Source organism: Perna viridis, chromosome 14 (genome assembly GCF_037379345.1).
Source record: "Perna viridis isolate PV_CMFRI_1.1 ecotype Kerala chromosome 14, ASM3737934v1, whole genome shotgun sequence".
NCBI classification, from domain to species: domain Eukaryota; kingdom Metazoa; phylum Mollusca; class Bivalvia; order Mytilida; family Mytilidae; genus Perna; species Perna viridis.
The window spans coordinates 34,201,981-34,227,023 of record NC_142458.1 but is presented as its reverse complement, the minus strand read 5'-3'; the positions used below and the strand labels follow the sequence as shown (position 1 = coordinate 34,227,023).

Below are 25,043 nucleotides of genomic sequence, written 5' to 3'. Positions count from 1 at the left end.
TACACTTAGAGATCAGGGCTAAGGCAAATTAACCAAACTAGACCACAAACGCGATGACTTTTTGTTCTGTATTGTTAACTTTCCTTTCACCTATGGCAACACCCCTTCAGCATCTGCGTACAGAGTTTTCATATCACAACTCAAATGTTATGCCAGAGCTAGCCTAACAATGCAGATGTTTTTACAGAGCTAGACTTCTTACAATTAGGTTCTGGAACAGGATTATGTCGCTTCAAGATTGAAATCATCACTAAATAAGTAAGATCATGAAGGATCGTAAATGTATCAATCTGCACCATGAAAACTGATTTGTTCAACTTGTCATAGTTTTCCATTCTTTTTCGTCTTCTGTGGACATAAATTTTTATTTTTATATTGGCTTGAAAGGTTTCCTATACTTTTGATGTTGTCATTGCATCCATAAGGTATTGCAGTACTCCTCTCTTTCCCTACGATAGTTTTTACTTAGAACGGGACTGTTCGTAGAATGGTAATTTTTTTTCTTCTAAAATACGACCGTAGAGAGGATTCAATGACCTTGTTGATTAAAACTGTCAGGAGTTTGGTGGTATATATTCCCGAACGATGACCGCACATTCAAAACAACCAAAAAGCAGGCGATAATATTTGATTGTAAATGTAATCAGTAATCAACTATAATTTTTTTATTCAAACATTTGAAAATATGTATAAACCAATAAACTGAATATTAATTTTAGTCTAGAATCAAGTAGAGTAGCGAGGCAGCCATTTCATTCCAAGAAGTGACCATAATTGGAAGCACGAAACGTCAACTGGCAGCACTATACTGTGTGAAATAAAGCAATTATTTCACTACATTTAAAGTGGTCCTATCTAGAAAGCATTAACAACAATCAAGAAGCCTTATTCTGCGTCTAAGTGAGTATCACTGGTGACTAGATTTTCATGTCAGCTACATATGCATATACAGCCACTGGTGAATCAACTAAGTGTTTATATAAAATAGGAGATGTGGTATGATTGCCACTGAAAAGTCATCCTCAAAAGGTCAAGCAAAGAACAACTTAACTTTTACAAGTCACCACAAGTTCTTTAAAGATGGGCAAAACCCAACCATAAAGCAAGCTGTAAGAAGCCCCAAAATAAATGCCCTGTATTTTTTTTTCCTTTCTGAATACAGTTTTTGTTTTTCAGAGAAAGTGCAAATTTTATACAATAATCTATTAATTTTTTATCTCAAAAGTGCAACAACCAAATGACAACTATGACAGTAAAGGTTTCTGAAAATCAAGTAGCACTCCACATAAGAATCATGCATAATGTGATTCATGGTTAGAAAGCTTGAATATTTTTATTTTTGATATTTTGTTTAAAATGTCATAGTAAGCAGAAAGTAATATGTCACTTTTCATATAACCCCCTAAGAGCAGACAGATAAGAATGAATAATTATACATTTCATAATACAGACCTATAAAACAACTTAATAACAAAAATAAAAATATGTAGCCTTTTTCAGGTGTATCAGATTTTAGAGACTTGGCATAATTCTTACATAGACTGCTACTAAATACAATCTGTGTTGTTATAAACCACCTGATGTCTGAAAGTCCAATTATTAGTCTACTACTTCCATATCATAATAACCAAATTATAATAGTCATGCATACATGAGACCAGAAGTGGGGACAAAATAATGAAGCAAAGTTTACTGGGAAATTAAGTAAAACAGCAGGACATATTCACAGGTAGGGTATGTTAGGAACTTTACACAAAAAAGGGCTTAAACTTGATTGAACTAAATCATTATTTTACAATATCATAGATCTTAAAGACTTAGGCTAATGGTTCAATTGCAATAAAAAAAGTATGATGTCAGAATGAAAATTGAAAAGAAACAAGACACCACCTTTTCAATTAACAAAATTTTTGCTAAAAAAAAATCTCTATGTAATTTCCCAAATTTGTCAATAATATCAACATCTTACAATACCTGAACTCATCCATGCAACTATTTTTGTCATACTTCACTGGTCATCAATCAGTTATAAATAAGTCATTGATCTGTAAAACCAAACCACTCAATAGATAACCACTAAATTCTCAGAGGTCACATGATATTGTCACATAAAAAGTTAAATAACAAGACTTACAACTTCTCTAACAAAAAAATCAAAAACCAGACATTTATATTTACTAGTATTATGCATTTTACACTGTTATTAAAAAAAACAAGATATCTGGAAAATAAACATAGCACTTATAGGCTAATATGTGTTCATTACAACTTAATGAAAATTATATATCTATAAAATACCTGTATTTCATTTATATCACAAAGACAGTGGGTATTGTATTACAGTAAATTATAAATTCAAAAATTATTGAAAATAATGAACCTTACCTAAAATAGCAATACTAAAAATCAAAATTTGCATTATGGAATCTTCACATATGTAAGATTTTTCTTAAAATTTCAACAAAAAGAATCATATTATTGACTAAATGACAAAATCACAATAACTATTGAATGTAATCGTGAGTTTACAGTAGTCATTATTAGAATCACCTTAGTACTCCATTTCACATCTCATTCAGTTACGTGTATAGTCAAACTGATCTAAGCCATAATGATGAAATAATTTACTGCCATATCGATGAATTACTTTTAGTCACAATAAGATAATTTGACTGAGGTTTTGATACGATACATATCAAAACCTTTTTTTTCAAACAATTGATGAAATTATTACGCTAATAGTAATGTAGGACACGTCATTAATCTTTGTTAAGATCAAAGTTATAGACTCTAAAGAATGAAACCTGGCTTCAACAAAATTCATCATTTTTAAATCTGTCGATTAATTTTTCTTCAAAATTTAAGAAAATATATAGAACATGCTGTTGTATATCATATTGAAATGTATCGTATCGTCACCTTAGAATCACAAGACAGGTGTATTGTTGCAGCCCTACTAAGCCACCACCTGTTTTTAAAATTACCTGAGGGCCTAATCTATACATCTATGACAAGGAAAAATTTTTTTTAGTAAATTCCATTTGAAAACAATATTGACATTAATATCTATGTAATCTACCATTGCTAAAAAACTTTTCCCTGACAAATGGAAGAAGTGAGCACAAACAAGAGGTTTTTGCTCATTTCTCCCTCAAGATTAAGCCCTGTTGTCTTAAAAGACCATAGATAAATGTAGTATTTTCTATGTAAGAGTAACCTGTACATACAGACCAGCTGTGACCATGCCTGTACATAGAGACCACCTGTGACCATGCTTGGTCAGGTTTGACTTTACTTGTTACAACTCAATACTGGTCTGTCAAGTCTCACAGAATTTTCATGAGATTTATGCATACCGAAACAGACATGGTGGGATTTTTCTTTTATCTTATATTTGTTTTAGGCAACAACCATTTTATTTGCGAGGTGGGAAGTCTGGGATGTTATGTCTTAAATTTTGGAGACAATTTTTTTTTTTACCCATCCAAAAAAATAAAAAAAATATGATTTATATTTTACCCATTACTTAACAAGGCAGATTTCCAAATTATAATATTGACTTCATTTGCTACTGAAATATAAATAAAAAATTGTGTGATTGTGCATAAAAAATTTCTTATCCAAGAACCAAGAATCTTAAATTTTGTCAAGGACTACATTATTTACATTTGCCTCTGAAAACTTGAAAGTCCAGTAAATAAGTTGTTATAAATAGATCAAGGATGTGATGTAATATATATTTGCATTAAAACAACTAATTGAATGCTTGATCCAATGGTGATTTAGATTACATATACTTGGCTCTCAGCATTACTAATCAAATATTGAACAAAGCCAGACAACTTACATAAAAATATTGCACCATACTAATTAAAGCATACAATTCTCAAATTTGCAAGAAATTTCTTCCTCACTTATAATTAAAAATAACTTTATATGTTAGATCTACCTTCATTATCTCGCCCTCTTCACTTACTCAAATGAATTTAAAACATTTCAGTCAAATAAAATTTGGGTCTCATTTTCCATCCATTTTCATTCTGCAATAGCTTGAATTTCAAATACCAATCCATACAAAAATTCAGACACTGCCAATGGTAGGGTTAATTTCATGTGCAGAAAAACCCATCAAACAAATGCTACTTTTCCTGTCTATATTAACCGTATTTTTGCATAACTAAAGTAGTATCTGAATTCAGATCTGTATTCTGGAGAATATCATACATTCATCACATTTTTACATCAACCTAATCAAGGATATAATTCTTGCTATTTTCATTACAATGTACTTCATTCTTGTCTCAACAAAATAATGACAAACTAAAATTGGTTAGATCGCCTTAACTATTTGAAATAAAAGTTATTTTTGTGGATTTTGTATCCCCTCCTGCCTGATATTTATGAGGACATATATAAGAATCAACAATCTCTCATTTTCACAGTTATCTCAATCATTGGAAACAAACAGCTGACTACCCTTTGTACCTCACTCCTCAGAGGTAGGTTTTCAACAATGAGTAATCCTATTCTTCCCTGTATTAAAAGTATTTAGTTGGTAAAAGCTAAGCTTCTTTTCAACCTTCACTCATATAAATTTAAAACATTTCTGTTTATCGTGTGGAAGTCTTGTTTTAAACAAGACAGAATCTACCCTATACTGAGTGTACAACAGAGGCATATACCCATACACCTTTACAAAATAGTTTATACACTTGTGTCTCTCTTCAAAGTGGGATCTGTCATTAGATAATGTTTGGGGACACCCAGGGCAGCGGAATGTCCATCTAGAGGTAACCTAAAAACAAACAATGCTATCTTGTAAACAACCCCATCTAGGTATAAACTATTACAACTTCTTAAGTAAACATAAAACAGATGTCATTAAAGTCTGAACTACCTTTCAGTGGCATGTCATAACTATGTAAAGCTTATGTGTGACTATTTGTACCTTGATAGGTGGTTTTCTAGTAATGTGTGACTATTTGTACCTTGATAGGTGGTTTTCTGGTTATGCATGACTAATCTTACCTTGTTATATGGTCTTCTGATTATTTGTGATTAATCATACCTTGATAGGTTATGAGTGGCTGATCGTACCTTGATAGGTGGTTTTCTAGTAATGTGTGACTATTAGTACCTTGATAGGTGGTTTTCTAGTAATGTGTGACTATTTCTACCTTGATAGGTGGTTTTCTAGTAATGTGTGACTATTTCTACCTTGATAGGTGGTTTTCTAGTAATGTGTGACTATTAGTACCTTGATAGGTGGTTTTCTAGTAATGTGTGACTATTTCTACCTTGATAGGTGGTTTTCTAGTAATGTGTGACTATTTCTACCTTGATAGGTGGTTTTCTAGTAATGGGTGACTATTTCTACCTTGATAGGTGGTTTTCTGGTTATGCATGACTAATCTTACCTTGATAGGTGGTTTTCTGGTTATGTGGGAAACAAGGAAATTCATAGCAATATCTTCACAGTTTACATATTCATCCACTTTGTTTCTGATGGCTTCTGGCATTGTGTAACTGTACATGTATGCATAATACTGAAAGAAAAGTATCAAATAAAGAAATTTAAAGTAGTATTGATATAATTTCCTTAATTTAACTAGTATCTCGGTCCCCTGTGAAAATACTGAAACTAACATGTAAGTTTTTAGTTTATAGCAGATAACTGGTTGAAGTTCCATCGTAATGTCAAGAAAATAGAGTTGAATTTCCCTATGAGGTTACATACTAAGATTTGAAAAATTTGAAATTCAATTGCATATTATGTTGTCATAAGAAATAAGAGAACTCTAGAGTGTCTTTCATTATCACTAATAAATTAACAGGTTTCTCTAATTCACTACAGTATTTTAACCATTCACAAAGGCCTGTGATGAAAATACCATACCTAAACCAGCTCAACTGGAGAAATCTATTAATCCACAATGGGTAATGTAAGATATATAAAATGTACATGCATAACCAACCGGATATGTTGAGATAATGTAAAAAAAAACAGCCATTAAAATATTGACAAGATTTGCCAGTCTGGTGGAGGAATGATAATACTTCATTGTAACTAGCACTACTTCAAAGATAAATAAGTAATGCTCAAAATATATTCATCCCCTCTTTGTGGGGTGTCAGTAGCATTCCAGCTAAGAATCATGCTAAATGTGATTCATGGGCAAAAGGCCTATACATTTTTATGTTTGATACTTTGTTTGAACTGCCATAGTAAACAAAAATTAACTTTCAGTTTTTCATATAGCTCATGATCTTGGAAGATAAAAATTTTATAGAATGCACTGTCGATTTTGAAATTAAGGGAGATAACACTGTAAATGACACTCAAATACAATAGAATCTATTGGATTTTCAAAGTCGATTATCACATAAGATTTGAATGAATAATTACCATTTTAAAGTATAGACCCATAAAACAACTTAATTACAAAAATAAAAATATGCAGCCTTTTTCAAGGTGTATCACATTTTTCAAATTTTGCATCATTCTCACAAAGACAGCTACTTAAATGTTCAAAATAACCACTTTTTGGTATAACTTCTATCAAAATCTGTTGAGAAATGCAGATATGAGAACACTATAGTTTCCTACAGATGGTTTTAGGGGGCATGAGCACCATGCACTTCTTAATGGATTTTATAAGTGTCCTGCCCTTTTCTATCCTATATAGATGTTTTCACAATGTGCCTTTAAATTGCCTCTTACATGCTAGAGTGCCCGTTATTACCCTGGATTAACCTGACTTTATAAGAATTGAAGGGAAGCTTCTTAAGTTTAATTATCTTCCTTGCAAATTTCTAGCATTAACATACTGAAGGGACATCTACAGATAAACCATAACTTTTATAATAGTTTTCATTAAAATCATATTGAGAAGTTTAAAATGTGCATGTGTATGGACAGATAGACAGGCAGCCATGTGGACATTTGTCCTCAGCATTTTTAATTAATGAGTTAATGACAAACCTTATGGAAGAAAGCTGCACCAGTAAGGACCATAGATAATTCACAGGAGTAGTTAGAGTTATACAACCAGGCATTATTTTTAACATCCCATGCATGGAAACGTCCTGGAAATCCGACAATTCTATCTCGTTCTTCTCTCCATACCCTACAAGTAAATAATAAAGTCATAAGTAAGGAAAACTTGAAATCCAACTTACCCCTTTCTTTACTATACAGTTAAGTAACATATGAAAAAAAATTAAAACTTTCCTAACTCTTATTAACTCAATTTTTTGTGAAGATAACACACTGAATAGAACTGAAGTCTTAAAATGGATACTACCTGAAACCAAAAACAATTTCATCATGTCTAAGATGAGCATCGTCATCAATACTGAGAATGGCTTCAGTTTCTATTACATCATATGGCAGAAATCTGTTGTTTAGGCTGTTCTTAGCTGTCTTTATCACCTAAATATACAATGAAAAACAATCTTAGTACAAAGGGTATTACATGTATCATAATAGACATAGTCTTGTGTATGGAGTCTAAACACATGAAAAAGATCTAGTGCATTCTGTACTGATAGTATCATTACATGTGTAGGAACCCAGATTTCTGACTACTATGTGTACCTACATGTGTAGGAACCCCCATTTCTGACCACTTTGTGTACCTACATGTGTAGGGATCCCTACTTCTGACCACTTTGTGTACCTACATGTGTAGGAATCCCAATTTCTGACCACTTTTTGTACCTACATGTATAGGAACCCAATTTCTGACCACTATGTGTACCTATATGTACAGAAACCCCGAATTCAGACCACTATGTGTACCTGCATGTGTAGGAACCCCAAATTCAGACCACTATGTGTACATACATGTATGGGAACCCCTACATCTGACCACTATGTGTACCTGCATGTGTAGGAACCCCAATTTCTGACCACTATGTGTACATACATGTATAGGAACCCCTATTTCTGCCCACTTTGTGTACCTACATGTATAGAAACCCCTATGTCTGGCCATTTCAGCTCCGGTGACGGTGGAGCAGGGTTGTTCCATACTACAACAGCTTTATTGAGGAATGGCAATCCTCTCAGTCTCTGTAGTGCTGTTATCAATACATTCTCTCTCTCATAAGTTAACATCACCACTGTAAAACATAAGGTTCTTGTAAATGTGATCTGTTCCAGGAGAGCAAAAATCAATATATTTTTTTTTTAATTGTGCTAAGAGAGTGACAAAAAATCTTCCAGAAACTTGATGATACATTGTACATTAAAAAAAACACTGTCGTAAGAGTAATTAAGTTCTGCCTTGAAACTGAAAGAAATTATTACCATACAAGACATATGTCTAGCATTTCGTTTCTATAACTTGTACATATCTACTTCTATACCTAATATCAATACAAAGTTCTTAGTCATTGCTTGGAAATTTACCTCAGCAAGCTACATACAGCATGAATAGATAAATATTTTAGGTACCAAGCATCAGTGACATCCTATGTAGATCTATGCTCCAAAACATGAAAGGCTAATTATTTTTTTTATCCTAACTATAAATTAAAGCATACTCTTTATAACTTACAAAAAAAATCTGTATTCAAATTTATAAATAATTTCTTTTCTTAATGAACAGTAATAATATCTACATGTAAATTGTTCTCGTGGTGAGTTTCCCCCAAGTGCCTCACTGAATTCCTTTCCAGATCCTCCTTCACCTTTACCAATAGGTCGGAATCCATAGCCAGAACCTAAAAATAGAACAAAATATAGGTCATAATCCATAGCCAGAACCTAAAAAAAGAATAAAATATAGGTCAGAATACATTGCCAGAACTCAAAAATAGAACAAAATATAGGCTGGAATCCATAGCCAGAACCTAAAAAAAGAAAAAAATATCAGTTGGAATTCATAGCAAGAGCCAAAAAATAGAAAAAAAAATAAAGGCTGGAATCCATAGCCAGAACGTAAAAAAGGCATGAAAGTAAGTCAGAAATCATAACCAGAACCTAAACTAGACAATAAGGTGCCCTTACACTCCACATAGACACAATTGTTTAACCTAAACACTCAAAGAAGTATTACCCTAGATACATCTTTGTGTCTGGGAGATAATGCACCCACACAATTACATATACAATCAATTAATAGCAAGATTTTTCAAATCAATTTATTAATCTAAATTTGTCATTGTAGATCGTAATATTTCATAATCATGTGGGTGAAAAATATGTCTATTGCCACTTGGGCAATGCAATAAATGAACAACTTTTCACTGAGTTGCTAAGCTGTTAAGTAGAATTTCTATGAATCCTCCATAAACAATGAAGAACACATTATGGTTTAACCATGCTGGTCTGGATCAAGTACCACTGCAAAAGTTCTGACATATCAAGCAAGTTACTGCAAGTGTCTTCAAATGAAAATTTTGAATACGTCAAAAATTACGAAAATTTCCCACATCCAATATCAACATTTTTCCCCAAGTTTCATTTTTATTGGTGCAATGGATATAGAGATTTGTGCAAATACTTAAAACCACAACCTTTGTTATGAATAAATTTTAGTGACCCAAGAATGAAAAAATGAATTTTTTCAACAACAAAAAAATAATAGGGACCTTATCCACTTTCCCAATGTTCTATTACAAATTTTTGGAAAGGTTTTTAAGTTATTGTGCTTGAAAACACTACACTATTCTTCAATTAATCTGTCACCAAGAAATCCAAAAACGGAAAATTGGAATTGTTAAAAAAAATTAAAGGGAGCTTTCCTCTATTAATGTATACACTTCTCAAAATTTCAGATGAAAGCCTGTGGGACTGACAACTTGACAAACAAGGGTAAAACTATATGCTCTCCAACTTTTAGGTGTGGGGGCATAAATCTACAATACCTCAGGTAAAATAAAACCATGTCAAAATTAATAAAAAGATTTTCCAAATCAATTTATTTTTCAGAATTTGTCAGTGTAGATCATAAAGCACTTTTAATGTTTGCAAGATGTGTTCATATTAAACTGACCTAGCCTAAAAATTTAACATCAAAGCTGAAAGCCTGTTAGAATGACACAATAATACATTAGTCTTACACTCTGCAACTTTCATCAGAAAGAGAGACAAACAATGAAAGTACCTACATGACCTTTATATCTTCCTACAGATCTTCAGTAGCCAGTTTTGAAAGCACTTGTAAAAACAGTCATTAACTCTGTGAATATTGACTGAAGTTATTCTAATAAGTTATTGTTAAGGTCAGTAGACCAATTGACATTAAGTGTCACTTCACATAATCCACATATGTGTCACACATAATCCACATGTGTCATATGAATTAAAATTCTAAACTCTATATGACCTACAGATGAATAGTATATATGATGTACTATCTACATGTTTACAAGCAGTTATGGAATGAAAATAAAAACAGATAAAAAAAAAAGTACATATGTATCCATTCCTGTCTCCAATGGATGGTTGAATAAATGATGCTTTTATAAAGATCCTTCTCACATAAACAATATTAAAAGATTTTGAAATTTTTTTTGTTTGGTATAGAGAAGTCATGGTGAATCCTGTTTTGCAAAAAATGTACATGTATGATGTATCTTAAATGGAAAAATGAGTCCCGTGGAAGAGACTGTAGTTTTTCTTTATGATTTGGTCATTTTATCAACTTTGTGGACAGCAAAATCATAGATATTTTGCTATATCACATCATGGAAGCAATGTGATATGAAATAGCGGTATGAAGGATCACCGTTGTGATTGGTTGTTGCATGATTGTAATGCAGTCGATAAAACATAATTGGTTGGAAAAGACATTTTGACATTTCTTACATTGTTCCCCGTAATAACTGGTGACATCATAACCAGACAATCACTAAAATTTCGACCATGGCAAATGGCGAATGTCAATAAGTCAAATACTCCAGAGGAACCATAGAGATCAAAGTGCTGTTAGCACTGGACATTTTTGATTCTAGTGAAAAATGTAGCATGAACAAAACTTCAAAGATAACATGATGTAAAATAAAACCCTGGTCATACATTTGCATTTTTTATATTATGGGTTATCATAACAGAAACTAGATTGTTAGGAAGGTGAAATCAAGTAACTTGAGTTGATATTTTGTGATATTCAGCTTTCACTCATTATGACTATAATTATAAAAGCAAATTAAAATTCATTTATTTCCCTTTTGATATGTTTCATAATGAAAAAAAACAAAACAAATATGGTAAAATACAACAAATGTACCAGCTTGTAAATTAAATCCAAAAGAGTAAATACATATACTCATACCTTCAGAACTCACCAAATGGTCTTCAACAAATGTAAACATACCTTTAAGCTAGCTCTGAAAGGTCCCAATAACAAAAGTAACCATGGTAACAGAACAGTAGTAATATAACGAAGATACATGTATATCAATGACCAGCATCTCTGTGGTGGTACAAATATTTTTATAAAGTCTTAATCATCCCTATTTAATGTAAGGTACTTGTATGAAAATTTATGTAGAATCAGTAGATATTAACATTTAAGTTTATTGTTGATGGGAATTTTGGATCATAAATTGTAAACAATGGGAAATTGACACAAACTATTCACTGTCACCAATATTCACAGGGTTTGTCTCTAGATAAATACATATGATTAAAAATAAACATTGAATTCCTACTTACCAATAAATTTAGACTCGGATGGCAGCACATGTTCAAATGGAGTAAACGGATAGTTCCTGAATGGATCCCCTGCATGGGTAAAAGTATGGTAAAACACATTCTCAGTAAAGTTGTTTCTATATTTTATCGAGGGTAGAACACCCTCTAATGGCCCCAGAACTTCATCATTTTCTGGATTAACATCATCATACTTGTAAGAGATGAAAGAATTGTTGCCAAATACACTTGGAGATTCTTTGTCTTTCACTGAAGCAGGTGGGATGTTTAAACGATATCTTATTGATGCTAAAACTGAGTCTAAAATATTTTGAGTTGTGGAAAAGTATGTTTCAAAATAAAACCTTCCAATTCGCCTCATGGTTGCCATGGCAGTATCTGTAAATGTTCTTAAAATAAAATGAAACTCAGTATAGCGAGCTTTCGGTAAAATTACCGCAGCTTTTGTCCAATCGAGTATTTCCATATAAGGTAAAGTCACATGATCCCCAAGAATCACAGGAATAGCACCATATTTAAGAGCTTCATACAAACGAAGCTGAAATAGGTTTGTTGACACGTAAGTCACGTTGATAGGAGAGATAATTAAAGAAAATGTTGATTTGGTAAGTAAATCATGACGAGTTTGATCATTTTGGCACAAAGAATATTCACCATTGATAGCACCAATAACTACACTGTTACAACTAAACTCTACATTAATTTCAGAATCAACAGTACTTAGCTTCTTAAGAAAAGAAATCACAGAGGTTTCTATTGAATTTAAACTGTCTTGTGTGTTTTCAGTTTTAATAACAGAATAAAAACTACCTGAAAATGAAACAAAATATTTACGTCTTATTGGAGATATTGGAGGCAGTTCATCCCATACATCTCCAGATAACTTTCCTATACTAGGTGGGATAACAATATCAAACCCTGGTCGGAATATTGTTTTAACAAATGGTGATTGCACAATGATTGCTCTTCCAGTATTGATACCACCAAATGCATCAATATCATGATTCTCATCTCTATAAAGGTTAATTAAGACATGGTTCCTTCCATCACCATTCCAAAATGGAAGTTTGTGGAGAGATTTCTCTAAAGCTTCACTCCTGATTCTATTCAATTGTTGACCAATCACAGCAACAAATATACAAGCTGTATTGGGATCATAAGTTCGGTAAATATTTGCTTTAGAGTATTCTTCAACCATACTCTTAATAAAGGGGGCTAACTCTCCTGCGTTTAAATCTTCTTCAGAATCATAGAAATAAACAGGAAAACCGGAGAACACAGAACACCGTGAGAAATCAAAACAGGAGAACATTTTACAAGCCTTGCTACTAGATGGCATTGTAAGTTGTGCACCTACATCCTCCCCCATTAGAGTTCGGACAGGAGCTTTTAGTATAGGTATATATTGTTGATCTAGCTGTGTCTTCTCCAGTCTTAATTGTTCTAATGTCAGCTGTGCAGATTTTATCTCCTTTTCTGATGTCTCTATCTGTGAACTGAGTATGTCAATCTGTGAAAGATATAAATCTAAAAATAGAACTTAAAAAAACTGAGAGCATACCAACTGTGGAACTATTCTGCTTCTACTTAAGGCTACAACCATGTAAACACATTAGTTGGATTATTTTCCTTGAGAACCTGAGTTGGATTATCTCCCTTTGCAACCATCTGACAATGTTTTTTTCCTTCGAGCTCATGTTGATGCAATATCTAGCCATTATTCAAATATTTAACTGAAAAATTTATATCTTTCAGTTACATAAAACAAAGTCGACATAGAGTCATTGCATAATCTAAAGATTTCAATTCACAGAAATTAAGCCTTCCACTGTAACATAAATCAGTTTTTCAGTTTCATGATATTAAAATCAGTATACCTGTTTCTGGTACCCTGATATTTGTGCTTGCAGCTTCTGTCTCTTGCTCTCCATGTCCCGAAGCTCATTGTTAACAGACATTTTTATCTTCAGCAGACTTTTGATTTCTTTGTTTAAGTTTTTATTCTCCAGGTCATCTTCATCAATCTGTAAACAGTTTTCCATGGTAACATCAATCATTTCAATTTGTTAAATCTTAATACAGTGACATATGTATTTCATCAACTCCTATCAGCAGATGAGATAAATAATATACATCTATAGCAAGCTTTCAGATTTTGATTAAATTCTTACAATGGACTAAACAAAAAATAAGTATAAGTATGAAGCAAGCCTTCAAAGTTTTACTGAAATCTAATAAGCAGTAAACAATAAATATTAATGTAAAGCAAGCCTATTACGACTCTTTGAGAGTCAAACATCTAAAATTCAAACAAATAGGCTTCTACAACAGGCTTACATGTATGCTGCTACAAGACTGAAGTCATCACTTCAGAAGTTTTATGGTCGTCATCATGAACTTGTGGATTGTTACAGTGTTTCCATCCACCCCATGAAAACTAATTTGTTCCAACGTGTCATAGTTTTTCTTCCCTCTTTTGTCTACCCTAGATTTGACTTTTTATGAGTAACTCTGCGGGTGTTTCTAGAAAAGCAGAGGACCCTTACCCTATTGGTACACCTGGTCCATGCTCCCAGTTTTTAGTCCGAGCTGCTCATTTGCTTTTGTTACTTCGTATGTATGATTTTAGTTACTTTATGTTCTTTGTTGTGTATGTCTGTTTTCGATGTCTGGTCTTTATCCCTGGACTACATTCTTTTGATTTCCCTATAACCTTGGTACCCTTGATTCATAAAATTCTGTTGAGAGGCTGCAGAAAGTTTTGCTAACCTGTTCAGTAGTTCCAGAGAATTTGAACTGACAAGGTAATTATGAGGAATTTTTTTACAAATTTCTAAGTTCAAAGGAGCATGACTCCTAAAAAGTTGGGGTATCATAATTTCCTGGTAATATGCACAACTACATATGATGTTCTTGCTAAATACCAAGTTATATAATATTCGGTTAAGTAGTTTCAGAGAAGTTGTGCTGACAAACTTTGTGACGGACACACAGACAGATGGACAGATGGACAAGCCAAAAATAATATGCTTCCCCACCAAAGTGGGGCAGACATAATTACATTGTATGGTCCTACCTGTAACTGGACCCTGGTTTTATGGCTACCAGTCATGTCATTGTTTATGTCTGTCAAATACACATGACTGATCACCGCGGCAACTATCACACAGACCAACAACAGACCAATCAGACGTGAGCATCGTATCCTTGACAAAAATGGACAAGTGATGACTCTCTGCTGGAATCTTCTGTCAGGCATCATGGGTTATACGTTCCTAGCCATCAGGAAACAAATACATCAATGTTTTCTTCAACTAAAAAAAAATCAAAAAGCTTTAAAACCTTCAAATTTAAACTTTTTTGAAAAAAAGACCAAAAACAGCTGTCTATAATCATAACAAGAGGCTCCCTGGAGCCTCAATTGCTCACCTCTTTCAAGGGTAATAAATTTTAAAGGAGATGTCCAACAATTTTGACTCAAGAAGACTTTGGTAGGACTTATCATAAGGATCATTGCAGCAAATGAAAGTTTCTTTCTATCTATTATAGGTTTCAGGATATTGGCTGAGAAAAAAAAAAAAAAAAAAAAAAAAAAATTCATCTTTCAAGGGCAGTAATTTTTACAAGGAGTTGCCTGACAACTTTGATCCCTGATGACTTTTGAAGGCCTTGTAATAAGGATCATTTCAGCAATTGAAAGAGTTTGGCTAAACCTAACGGTTTTGAGATATATGCGAAAAACTAGTGTCTGACCCCTATGTTCTATTTTTAGTAATTGGGGCCATGTTTTTTGATGGATCAAAAATCCCCACATCAGTTCTATGCAGGATATCACAAGGAACATTCATACTAAGTTTGGTATCAATTGGTCAAGTAGTGTCAGAGGAGAAGATTTTTGAATGAAATAACATTAAAAATAGCAAAAATCGTCGAAAAAAGGCCATAACTCTAACATGGCTTAACGGATTAAAACCAAAACTTGAACAGAGATAGATCTCATAATGCTGAACACTTTACCTGTGTCAGAATTTAGCTAAACCTAAAGATTTTGGAGATATATGTGAAAAACTACTGTCTGACCCCTATGTTCTATCTTTAGTAATAGCAACTATGTTTTTTGACGAATCAAAAATCCCCACATCAATTCTATGCAGGATACCCCAAGGAACATTTATACCAAGTTTGGTTCTAATCAGGCAAAAAGTTTCAGAGGAGAAGAATTTTGTACAATTGTTAACGACAACGACGACAGATGCCAAGTGATGGCAATAGCTCACCTGGCCAAAAAACAATGTCATACTTATGATTAGTTAGGCCAGAGAAAAAACTTATCTGTTTAAGGTTACCCTAACTACCCTATTTTTTCTGCCAACATTTTATTGTTTTGTTTTGTTTTTTTAATGACACTAAACTATCAGTTTTACTAATCTCCAATTCAGTGAAGAAATCTTTCCATACATGTACATATTTAAAAAAAATGGTTTTACCTATCTACATGTTCCTTCCCTATTTAACCTAAAGTAAATATATTTTCTTTGCCTCACACATAACCACTTATATATATATATTCTTGTGAAATCCAACATTGATCCATAATCAGCCATTATCTATACCTTTACCAAAACGTGATTATGTGCACCTGTACATCCAAACATATATCCAGAGCTGGAAACAACATTTGTCTTGTTACCAAAAGCTATTTCCACTTGATTTCATCATGAAATACCTAATTACTACATTTTCTATACCATTCTAATATGAAATATATCAAAGTTTCTTTGGTTACCTCTGTATCATTATACAATAAGTTGTAAGGTATTCCAGCACACTTTCAGCATACATGTACATGTATCTATCTTTAGTATCACAAATTGAATCATGAATGCACTACAAGTACATATAAAAGATAACTTTTTTTGTATATCCATTCAATTCATTATTTATAAAAACAAGTACATGTACAGTATGTTAGTAAAACCACTACCGATATACATGTATGATTACCAGATACTTATTGTCAGCCATGTTTAACCCTTGAGGAAGTAAACTGTCAAATTTTAATTGTAAGATAACAATATCTAAATTATCAAGATATGAAAATAAAATTGATATAGAAGAATAACCATAGGTCCTCCCAAAAAATTCAAGTACATGTATCATGTTTCTATCTTATTCAGTATCAAGTTTAAAAAGCATCTGCTGATGTATATTGTAGGTTTTTTTTTAGAATGTAAGACTACAAAGAATGAACTGCATCAAAGGGAACTGGTTAGCACATTATCCTATGATATTATAAATACTAAAGCTCTTACATGTACATGAACTACACGTCTAAAATCATATATATAGCTTTTCATTTCAGCTTCTTTTACTTTTATTGCGATATTTTTATTTTAATTCACAAACACATCTTGAATATTTAATAAAACTTCAACTTTTACACTGATTTAAATGTTAAGCATAGATCTTAATCTAGTAATGCAATGTTTACATACATGTACATAAAGTCAAACTAGTCATCAACTGATCCTGTTACAAAGTGATTCTAGGCCTAAAAAAATTAATATTTCTGTTTCCTGCTTTTCTACCTATCCTATTTTTCGTGCCTACCATAAACATTTTAAGGCCATTTTGACTCAAGCACTATTAAAATCTAGATTGTTTCCCTATTAACTTAAGGTAAAATGTTTTTTGAAAAAATTAACTAATTTCCCTACCTACCTCTCATATTTATTTCTTGCTACATGTAGTAGCAGGAATTAAGACTATTATTTTTTTTACCTTAGGTTTTTGTTGGTTTGATTAAAACCTACTCCACCACATAACTTAAAGTAAAAAATGCTTTAGCAGATTGCTGTTAATTTGTTTTCAATTTGCAAGATTGATTGATTGATTATTTTATTATAGTTTAACAATCTATGGCTGATAAATTCTGCACTAGAACATTTAATCAATCATACAGACTATGCTTTACGACTAGTCTGACATTCTCAGCTGAGAAGATGCAATGATCTCCAGGAAGGTGTGTCACCCTATCAGTACTGTCTCGGACAAATCATTTTTATTCTTAGCCAACCAGTTCTCACCTTACTTCTAAAAAAAAGCTAACCACCTCAATGGTCTCAGGGATGTGTGCTGGCCTTTGAGTGCAGGAGATTGTGGGTTTGATCCCAAGCCAAGTCATACAGTGGTCTCAGGAATGTGTGCTAGCCTTGAGTGCAGAAGATTGTGGGTTTGATTCCAAGCCAAGTCACACAGTGGTCTCAGGGATGTGTGCTAGCCTTGAGTGTAGGAGATTGTGGGTTTGATCCCAAGCCAAGTCACACAGTGGTTTCAGGAATGTGTGCTAGCCTTGAGTGTAGGAGATTGTGGGTTTGATCCCAAGCCAAGTCACACAGTGGTCTCAGGGATGTGTGCTGGCCTTTGAGTGCAGGAGATTGTGGGTTTGATCCCAAGCCAAGTCACACAGTGGTCTCAGGGATGTGTGCTAGCCTTTCAGTGCAAGAGATTGTGGGTTTGATCCCAAGCCAAGTCACACAGTGGTCTCAGGGATGTGTGCTAGCCTTGAGTGTAGGAGATTGTGGGTTTGATCCCAAGCCAAGTCACACAGTGGTCTCAGGGATGTGTGCTAGCCTTGAGTGTAGGAGATTGTGGGTTTGATCCCAACTCAAGTCACACAGTGGTCTCAGGGATGTGTGCTAGCCTTGAGTATAGGAGATTGTGGGTTTGATCCCAAGCCAAGTCACACAGTGGTCTCAGGGATGTGTGCTAGCCTTGAATGTAGGTGATTGTGGGTTTGATCCCAAGCCAAGTCACACAGTGGTCTCAAGGATGTGTGCTAGCCTTGAGTGCAGGAGATTGTGGGTTTGATCCCAAGCCAAGTCACACAGTGGTCTCTGGGCTGTGTGCTAGCCTTGAGTGCAGGAGATTGTGGGTTTGATCCCAAGCCAAGTCACACAGTGGTCTCAGGGATGTGTGCTAGCCTTTCAGTGCAGGAGATTGATGGTTTTAACCCAAGCCAAGTCACACAGTGGTCTCAATGATGTGTGCTAGCCTTTTAGTGCAGGAGATTGTGGGTTTGATCCGAAGCCAAGTCACACAGTGGTCTCTGGGCTGTGTGCTAGTCTTTCAGTGCAGGAGATTGTGGGTTTGATCCCAAGCCAAGTCACACAGTGGTCTCAGGGCTGTGTGCTAGCCTTGAGTGCAGGAGATTGTGAGTTTGAACCCAAGCCAATCACACAAACCACTGTAAAACAGATAATCACTGCTTCTCTGCCAAGCATGCAGTACAGAGTATATGTTTCATCAACCTTGTCCTATCTGGAAAGTTGATGAAAATTCTACTTACCCAAATAGAAATGTAGGTTGTCCTATCATAACTGCATGTTAAAAAAAATTAAATTTAGTTTTCCCCTGGGAAAGTATGATTTATTTAACTTTTATTTGTCTGAATGGTATTTTCCTTTGTTCCAGGCAATATGACAACCATTAACATCATACCCTGCAGTATTTATAGGATACAGTAATGAGTGGTTAGCTCTGAGTGGGATGGCATGCTTACCTCTGGTCTATTGTTTAAGTGAGCTAGCACAGCAAAGATCCAGCTGAGTATGTCTGACTACATGTAGTACAAAATATATAATAATGGGTCAGTTTGATTGGTCAATTGTTCTTGTCCTGAAATATCTTCAACAGGATGTTAAACCATCTTCAATCAATCAATCAACCAAAATCAAATTTCACTTACATTTTGTAAGCTAACCTGATTTAAGTACATCCATGTATAACACAGAACATGAAGAGTAAGGTTACCAGAAATGTTTAAGGATATAAAGATGTACATGTATCTTCCAGGGCAATTAAATTATTGGTCTTGAAATTATCAGTTAACACCTAGGCAAAGAGTAATCAAGGGAACCAAGCTTAGCAGTAATCAAAAGAATGTAATCCAGGGACAAAGACCAGACATGGAAAACAGACATACACAACAAAGAACATGAAGTAACTAAAATCATATAAACAAAGTAACAAAAGCAAATGAGCAACTCGGACTCCACTAAAAACTGGGAGCATGGACCAGGTGCACCGGTAGGGTAAGCGTCCTCTGCTTTTCTAGAAACACCCGCAGAGTTGCTCATAAAAAGTCCAATCCGGTGTAGACAAACGAGGAAAGGAAAACTATGACCCGTTGAATAAATCAGTTTTCATGGTGCAGATGGATACATCATAACGATCCATGAGTTCATGATGACGAACATAAAACTTCTGTAGTGATGACTTCAATCTTGTAGCAACATAACCCCGTTCCAGAAGCCTATTTGTTAGAGTTCTAGCGCGATACAAAAAGTCTGCGTAGTTTCGGCAAGCTCTGGCATAACGTATGAGTGATATGTACACTCCATATGCAGGTGCCAAAGGGATGTTGCCACAGATGAAAGGAAAGTAGACAATTCTAAATGAAAAGTCATCACGTTTGTCGTAAAGTTTGGTCAATAGTTTTCTTTACCATCAATTTCTAAATCTAGGTCAAGATATGAGGCTGACTTCACAGTGTCTGTAGTATCCTTTACCTCAAGTTCTTTTGGGTAGATGCAATGTATCAAATCCCCGAAATTAGGATTTTTTTAAGATAATACGTCATCTATATAGTGGAAACTGAGATTGAAGGATCTAGCCAAACGATATTCTTTCTTTCTGATCAGATCAGCTATAAAGTCAGCCTCATAAGAGTGAAGGAATAGGTCAGCAAGTAAAGGAGCACAAAGCAGGCAAGGACTGACTAATTAGCACTAGCCAAATGCAATTTTTACTTGTCTTTAGCGAGTTGCCAATAAGAGAGACAACATTGACTCAAGTGAAGAAGTCTTTGAGAAAGTTGCTTTTCCAATCATTAAATCTTCACATTATTGACTTACATTCTCAAATAATAGTTCTTCAATTACATTGAGGTCAACTGAGGTCAACAGATGGAGATTGGAGAAATTGCAATGAGAGCAAAGCAAACATAAATTCAAGTTACTTATTTCTAAGAATTTTAGAACTGGCCAACAAGAAGTCTTCAATGTCTCATCAGTTTTTACTCGTCTCGTAGGACTTGTCGCTCATTTTCGGTATGACCTTAATTTGATTGATTTTTAATAGGCTTCAAATTAATTAAACTAAAAGTCATTCAGAAATATCAAATCCTTATGCAAAGATGGGAAATCCTTATTTTTCAAACATATTTTATATTCTTTTTTTAATTTCATGTAATCAAATGTGTACATTCAAAATGCCCAGGGTTATTTTTTTTTAAAAGACTGTTCATCAGAAAATTTTATACAAATAAAAAAAATGCAAAAGATTTGACTTTATTAGCTTTTTCCTGTTTCAGGGTTTTTGTAATGTGTTCTCTACATACATGTATTTGTACATTTGTTGTTCATTAAGGTACATGAAAGGTCACCTTGCTACAACCCCTTTATTTTGTAGTGTCTGGATGCAGAATAACTTACGTTGTTCACAAATAGTTTATGTGAATCTGCCCATGATGTGATGGAAAAATTCCAGTAATTATGGGACAAGTGATACATTGTATACTAGTTTAATCCCATTTTTGTGGTCAAAATGTTAAGTCTTCAAGAAAACTTGTTTTGTTTCTATACATGAAGTCTTGACAATCATTCATGAATGTTGAAGAACATTATGTAAATTATCATGTTTGTGACCAGTAAAAGGATTGAATGAATTGATGAATGAGTGAATGAATGAATGAAAAGGGTCATTGGGAACCATCCTCTTTTTGGTGCAAAGGGGAAATACAATTTTTTTTTAACATGCATGCATTTAATTATCATCAGGAAAAACTCATATCCCAACAAATTACATCATCACCATTACCATTATATAAAAGTTTATAGATGTTTCTTTGATTATAACGTATTGTTTATTTCCATGCCACAGTGCCTGAATAAAAAGGTTTCGGCCAGTGAAAATTCAGAGCCACTGGCCCAAATTGCATGGTGCTCACCCAAAAAAAATGTAATTTGTAGAGGTTGAAATTTGAGAAAATGAACTAGGAAATAATCATTGAAATCAGGGACCTTATACTACAAGGAAGATCAATCCATACTATGTCTACATGTATATACATGTACTAAGAGTTATGTACAAAAATAACTCTGCCTCCTCTGTCTTTACACTGAGTAAACTTAAATACTGGGGGAAAGAGAGATTATTCAGGATTTCAAAATTTATTTACAAAATGTAGGCATCATTTCATTGCTACTCAATGAACATTTATTAAAAATAGCCATTGTCATTCAGCAGATTTTTATCTTATATGTGGTATTAATTTCTTTTTAATAGATGCAATGGTTTTCACAAACACTCAAAGACAACAAACCTTTATGAACCTTTAAAAAAGTGATTTTTTTGTAATTTGTCTAAAAGGACCTAGTTTTGAACAGATAAAATAAAAAAATATGTAACAGTTGCCTTTTTCCAATCTTTTATCTTTAATATGGTACATCACTCGTAAAAACCATTCAATGGTTTTTACAAACACTTTAAGCAAAGTTACAGTATATTCAACTGAGAAATCTGAGAAAATTGGCAAATATAAAGCAAAATACATACAGCAATGGCAGTGTTCTATATATAGATTATTACAAGTGACCAGGGGCTGCTCTGGCTTCCAAAATTCTGTCGCCAGAAAAATCGCCTGCTGCCATTTTTGTCGCCAGTTTTCAGAAATTAGAGCCAAAGGGTGCCAAAAAAAATTATACTTTTTTAAAAAAAAAAAAGACAGTATAAGTCCACTGATGAATTATCTTTGTCAATTCATCAAAATAGCCTCTCTATTCATGACATACATGTACCCAAGATTCACTTTTGATGCATGTATAAAGCAGGTTTTTTTGCTCTAGTCTGTCACTTTCATATGCATAAAATAAAAAAGTGCTACTTCAGAAACAGGTATTTTACTTCTATCAAAGACCTTATATTACTATTCTCATATAGTAAATGATTTTAAAACATGTTCACTTTTGTCCTTTATGGGCTAATTTATCCAATACAATATAATTAAATTTTTTTTTTAATTTTTAACAAACTTGATTCTTTTTCTCAAGTGATAAAATTTCTATCAAACTACATTTTTTGTACTATGGACCATTAACTGTGTCCCTGTTAAATTATCTTGATATCCGAATAGCATTTCTTTAATTAGATTTTGGAAATCCCCATTCTATTTGGTTACCAATTTTTCCGCCAAAAAAGTCACATGGCAAAAGTGTAAAAAAATGTCATCCATTTTCTTATACCAATTCTTTCATTTCGAAGTATTTCGAAGACACTTCCTGATGGGATAATCATTTTTAATTGGATTTAATTTATTCTTTATTAGGTAAGTCTGTTTCTGAATGTATTACATGGTTAAATAGGGCTGTGAAACTTGTGTGTAGCCACGTGCACATGGCCTTAACTGTGTTTACCTTTGACCAGATGATGAGAGCTTTTATTGGTTCAATAATATATTTACATTTGATTGACACCTCCCACGAGGATATTGTCAGTCACGGTCGCCTGGTCTAATTACCTTTAATTGCCTTCAGTCGTAAATTGGTCATAGTCAATTAACTCTGACCAGGTGTCAACACAAAATTAGAGAGAATATCCGTTGCTGATAAACTTCCTGTCCATTTTAATATACAAAACCTAGGCGCCAAGAAAATCACCAACTGGCTATTTCTGTTGCCAGATAAAATAAAAAATTGCAAAGTGCGACATTGGCTAAGCCCAGCGCAACCCTTGAGTGACCTCTCCCTCTAATATACATTGTACACTGCCTGACAATTCAAGTGAAGGCAAATTGCATTAATATAGAGAACAAATAAGAGCTTGAACCAAATCTTATCCTCATTAAGTGCATCCTAAAAGTAAGAAAACAAAAAAGTAGGAATTTTTTTACCAAACAGTTTATTCAATCTTCTATGAGCCCTTCCCTACACATATATAGCCCTATACATCCCAGCTTCAGAGCTGTATTCCACATCAGCACACGATGCACCTAAAATGATGTGATAAAATGGCATATTTAATTCATAGTTTATTTCATTTAATTAGGGTCTGTCCCTTTCTTTTTAAGAAGTTCTAGCCCTCTTTCAAGCTCTTGGTGGCCATGCTTAATTAATATTTTATCTGTTATTGCTCAAATGTATTTCTATTAACCAATTATGAAGGCTGTTATACATTTTGTGTATATCCATGCTTTGTCGGACAACTCACCCGTAACGATGTGAGACGATCCGTATTTTTAGTACATGCATCTTGTGGCCCGAGTCACGGTAGGACGAATTAACCACTTACCTAAGTTACATATTATATGTACCTTTGTCAACAAAAGTGGCAAAAATAAAAATGACAATGACTTGTATTATTTTTCCAGGATGATTTTATATTTGTTGGGGGCCAGCAACTTCATGTCTTTTGGCAACTTTTAGTCGCCATAATACAAAACTGGTTAACTTTGACAAATGGGTGACCATTTATTCCAGGCAATGATGCTATAACCATTTACTGTAAATGTGTTTGTGCAAATACATGTAAATACTGTCTATTGTCTATTTGATTATCATCTAACTTCTGATATAGGAATACCTCATACATAGCAGACAATAAATAAATTTTGTTTATAAAATACTAATGCAGGCTGTCATGGATTTAATTTGGATTGCCCATAAGGGTTTTATAGGTACTGTATACAGTGAATCACAATGGCGATATTACATGGAATGTTGAATAAACACCTCTTGACCTGACCTGAATGACATTATGAACCATATCTAAGCAAACAAACTGAATCTGTGAATACACAGGATTGATGTACATGTGTACATTATTACATGTGTACATATCATATGAAATGTAAACACCTAATATATGAGAAGGGGATATACCTGTATTAGAAGTACATGTACATATCTACAGATTTATATCCCCATATTAGTCCATTGATGCTGAAAGTTGTCCATTATAGATACAGAATTGTATGTAGAATGTTAAGTAATGGCCAATTGAAGTAACAGAAATGTTTTAAAGAATGTTAAAAAATGTTCCATTTATTAGTAAAATTGCTGAAAATACCGTATGTACAAATTCTTTCCCAACCACTGCATAAAGGGACTAGAAACATCCATTTCTGAACTTAAAAAATGAAATGGCAAAGATTTTAGACATATTACTTACCAAAAACCGAAATAATTCACACAAATCCGTTCAAGTCTAGAAGTTATAGAGGCTGCCATTTTGACGGTAGGTCTTAATACGACTAGTCACTGCCTATAAGAACCGGTTACCACCCATCTGGTTAAATCGGCACCTGCTTTTCATTGGTCTTATA

The 25,043-nt window shown here is 33.6% G+C and overlaps 1 protein-coding gene across 1 annotated transcript; it reads right to left on the bottom strand.

Annotated features, from left to right (window-relative positions):
• Positions 1-650: 650 nt before the first annotated feature.
• Positions 651-24,986, bottom strand: LOC148599088 (exostosin-like 3). Its single transcript, XM_088560938.1, has 10 exons — positions 24,890-24,986; positions 14,739-14,976; positions 13,540-13,686; positions 11,666-13,172; positions 8,626-8,727; positions 7,970-8,124; positions 7,305-7,432; positions 6,983-7,127; positions 5,418-5,546; positions 651-4,795 (listed from the first exon to the last, which is right to left on the bottom strand). The coding sequence occupies exons 2-10, from the start codon at positions 14,922-14,924 to the stop codon at positions 4,586-4,588; spliced, it is 2,709 nt and encodes a 902-aa protein (XP_088417064.1). The 5' UTR covers positions 14,925-14,976; positions 24,890-24,986; the 3' UTR covers positions 651-4,585.
• Positions 24,987-25,043: the final 57 nt, after the last annotated feature.

Excerpts from the sequence above, each read along its gene's own strand:
- LOC148599088 (XM_088560938.1), bottom strand. The coding sequence starts at position 14,924 with ATGATGCCTGACAGAAGATTCCAGCAGAGAGTCATCACTTGTCCATTT. Across the intron at positions 13,687-14,738 it reads AAACCAGGGTCCAGTTACAG|ATTGATGAAGATGACCTGGA; the intron begins GTAGGACCATAC and ends AACTGTTTACAG. Across the intron at positions 13,173-13,539 it reads TATCAGGGTACCAGAAACAG|ATTGACATACTCAGTTCACA; the intron begins GTATACTGATTT and ends TATCTTTCACAG.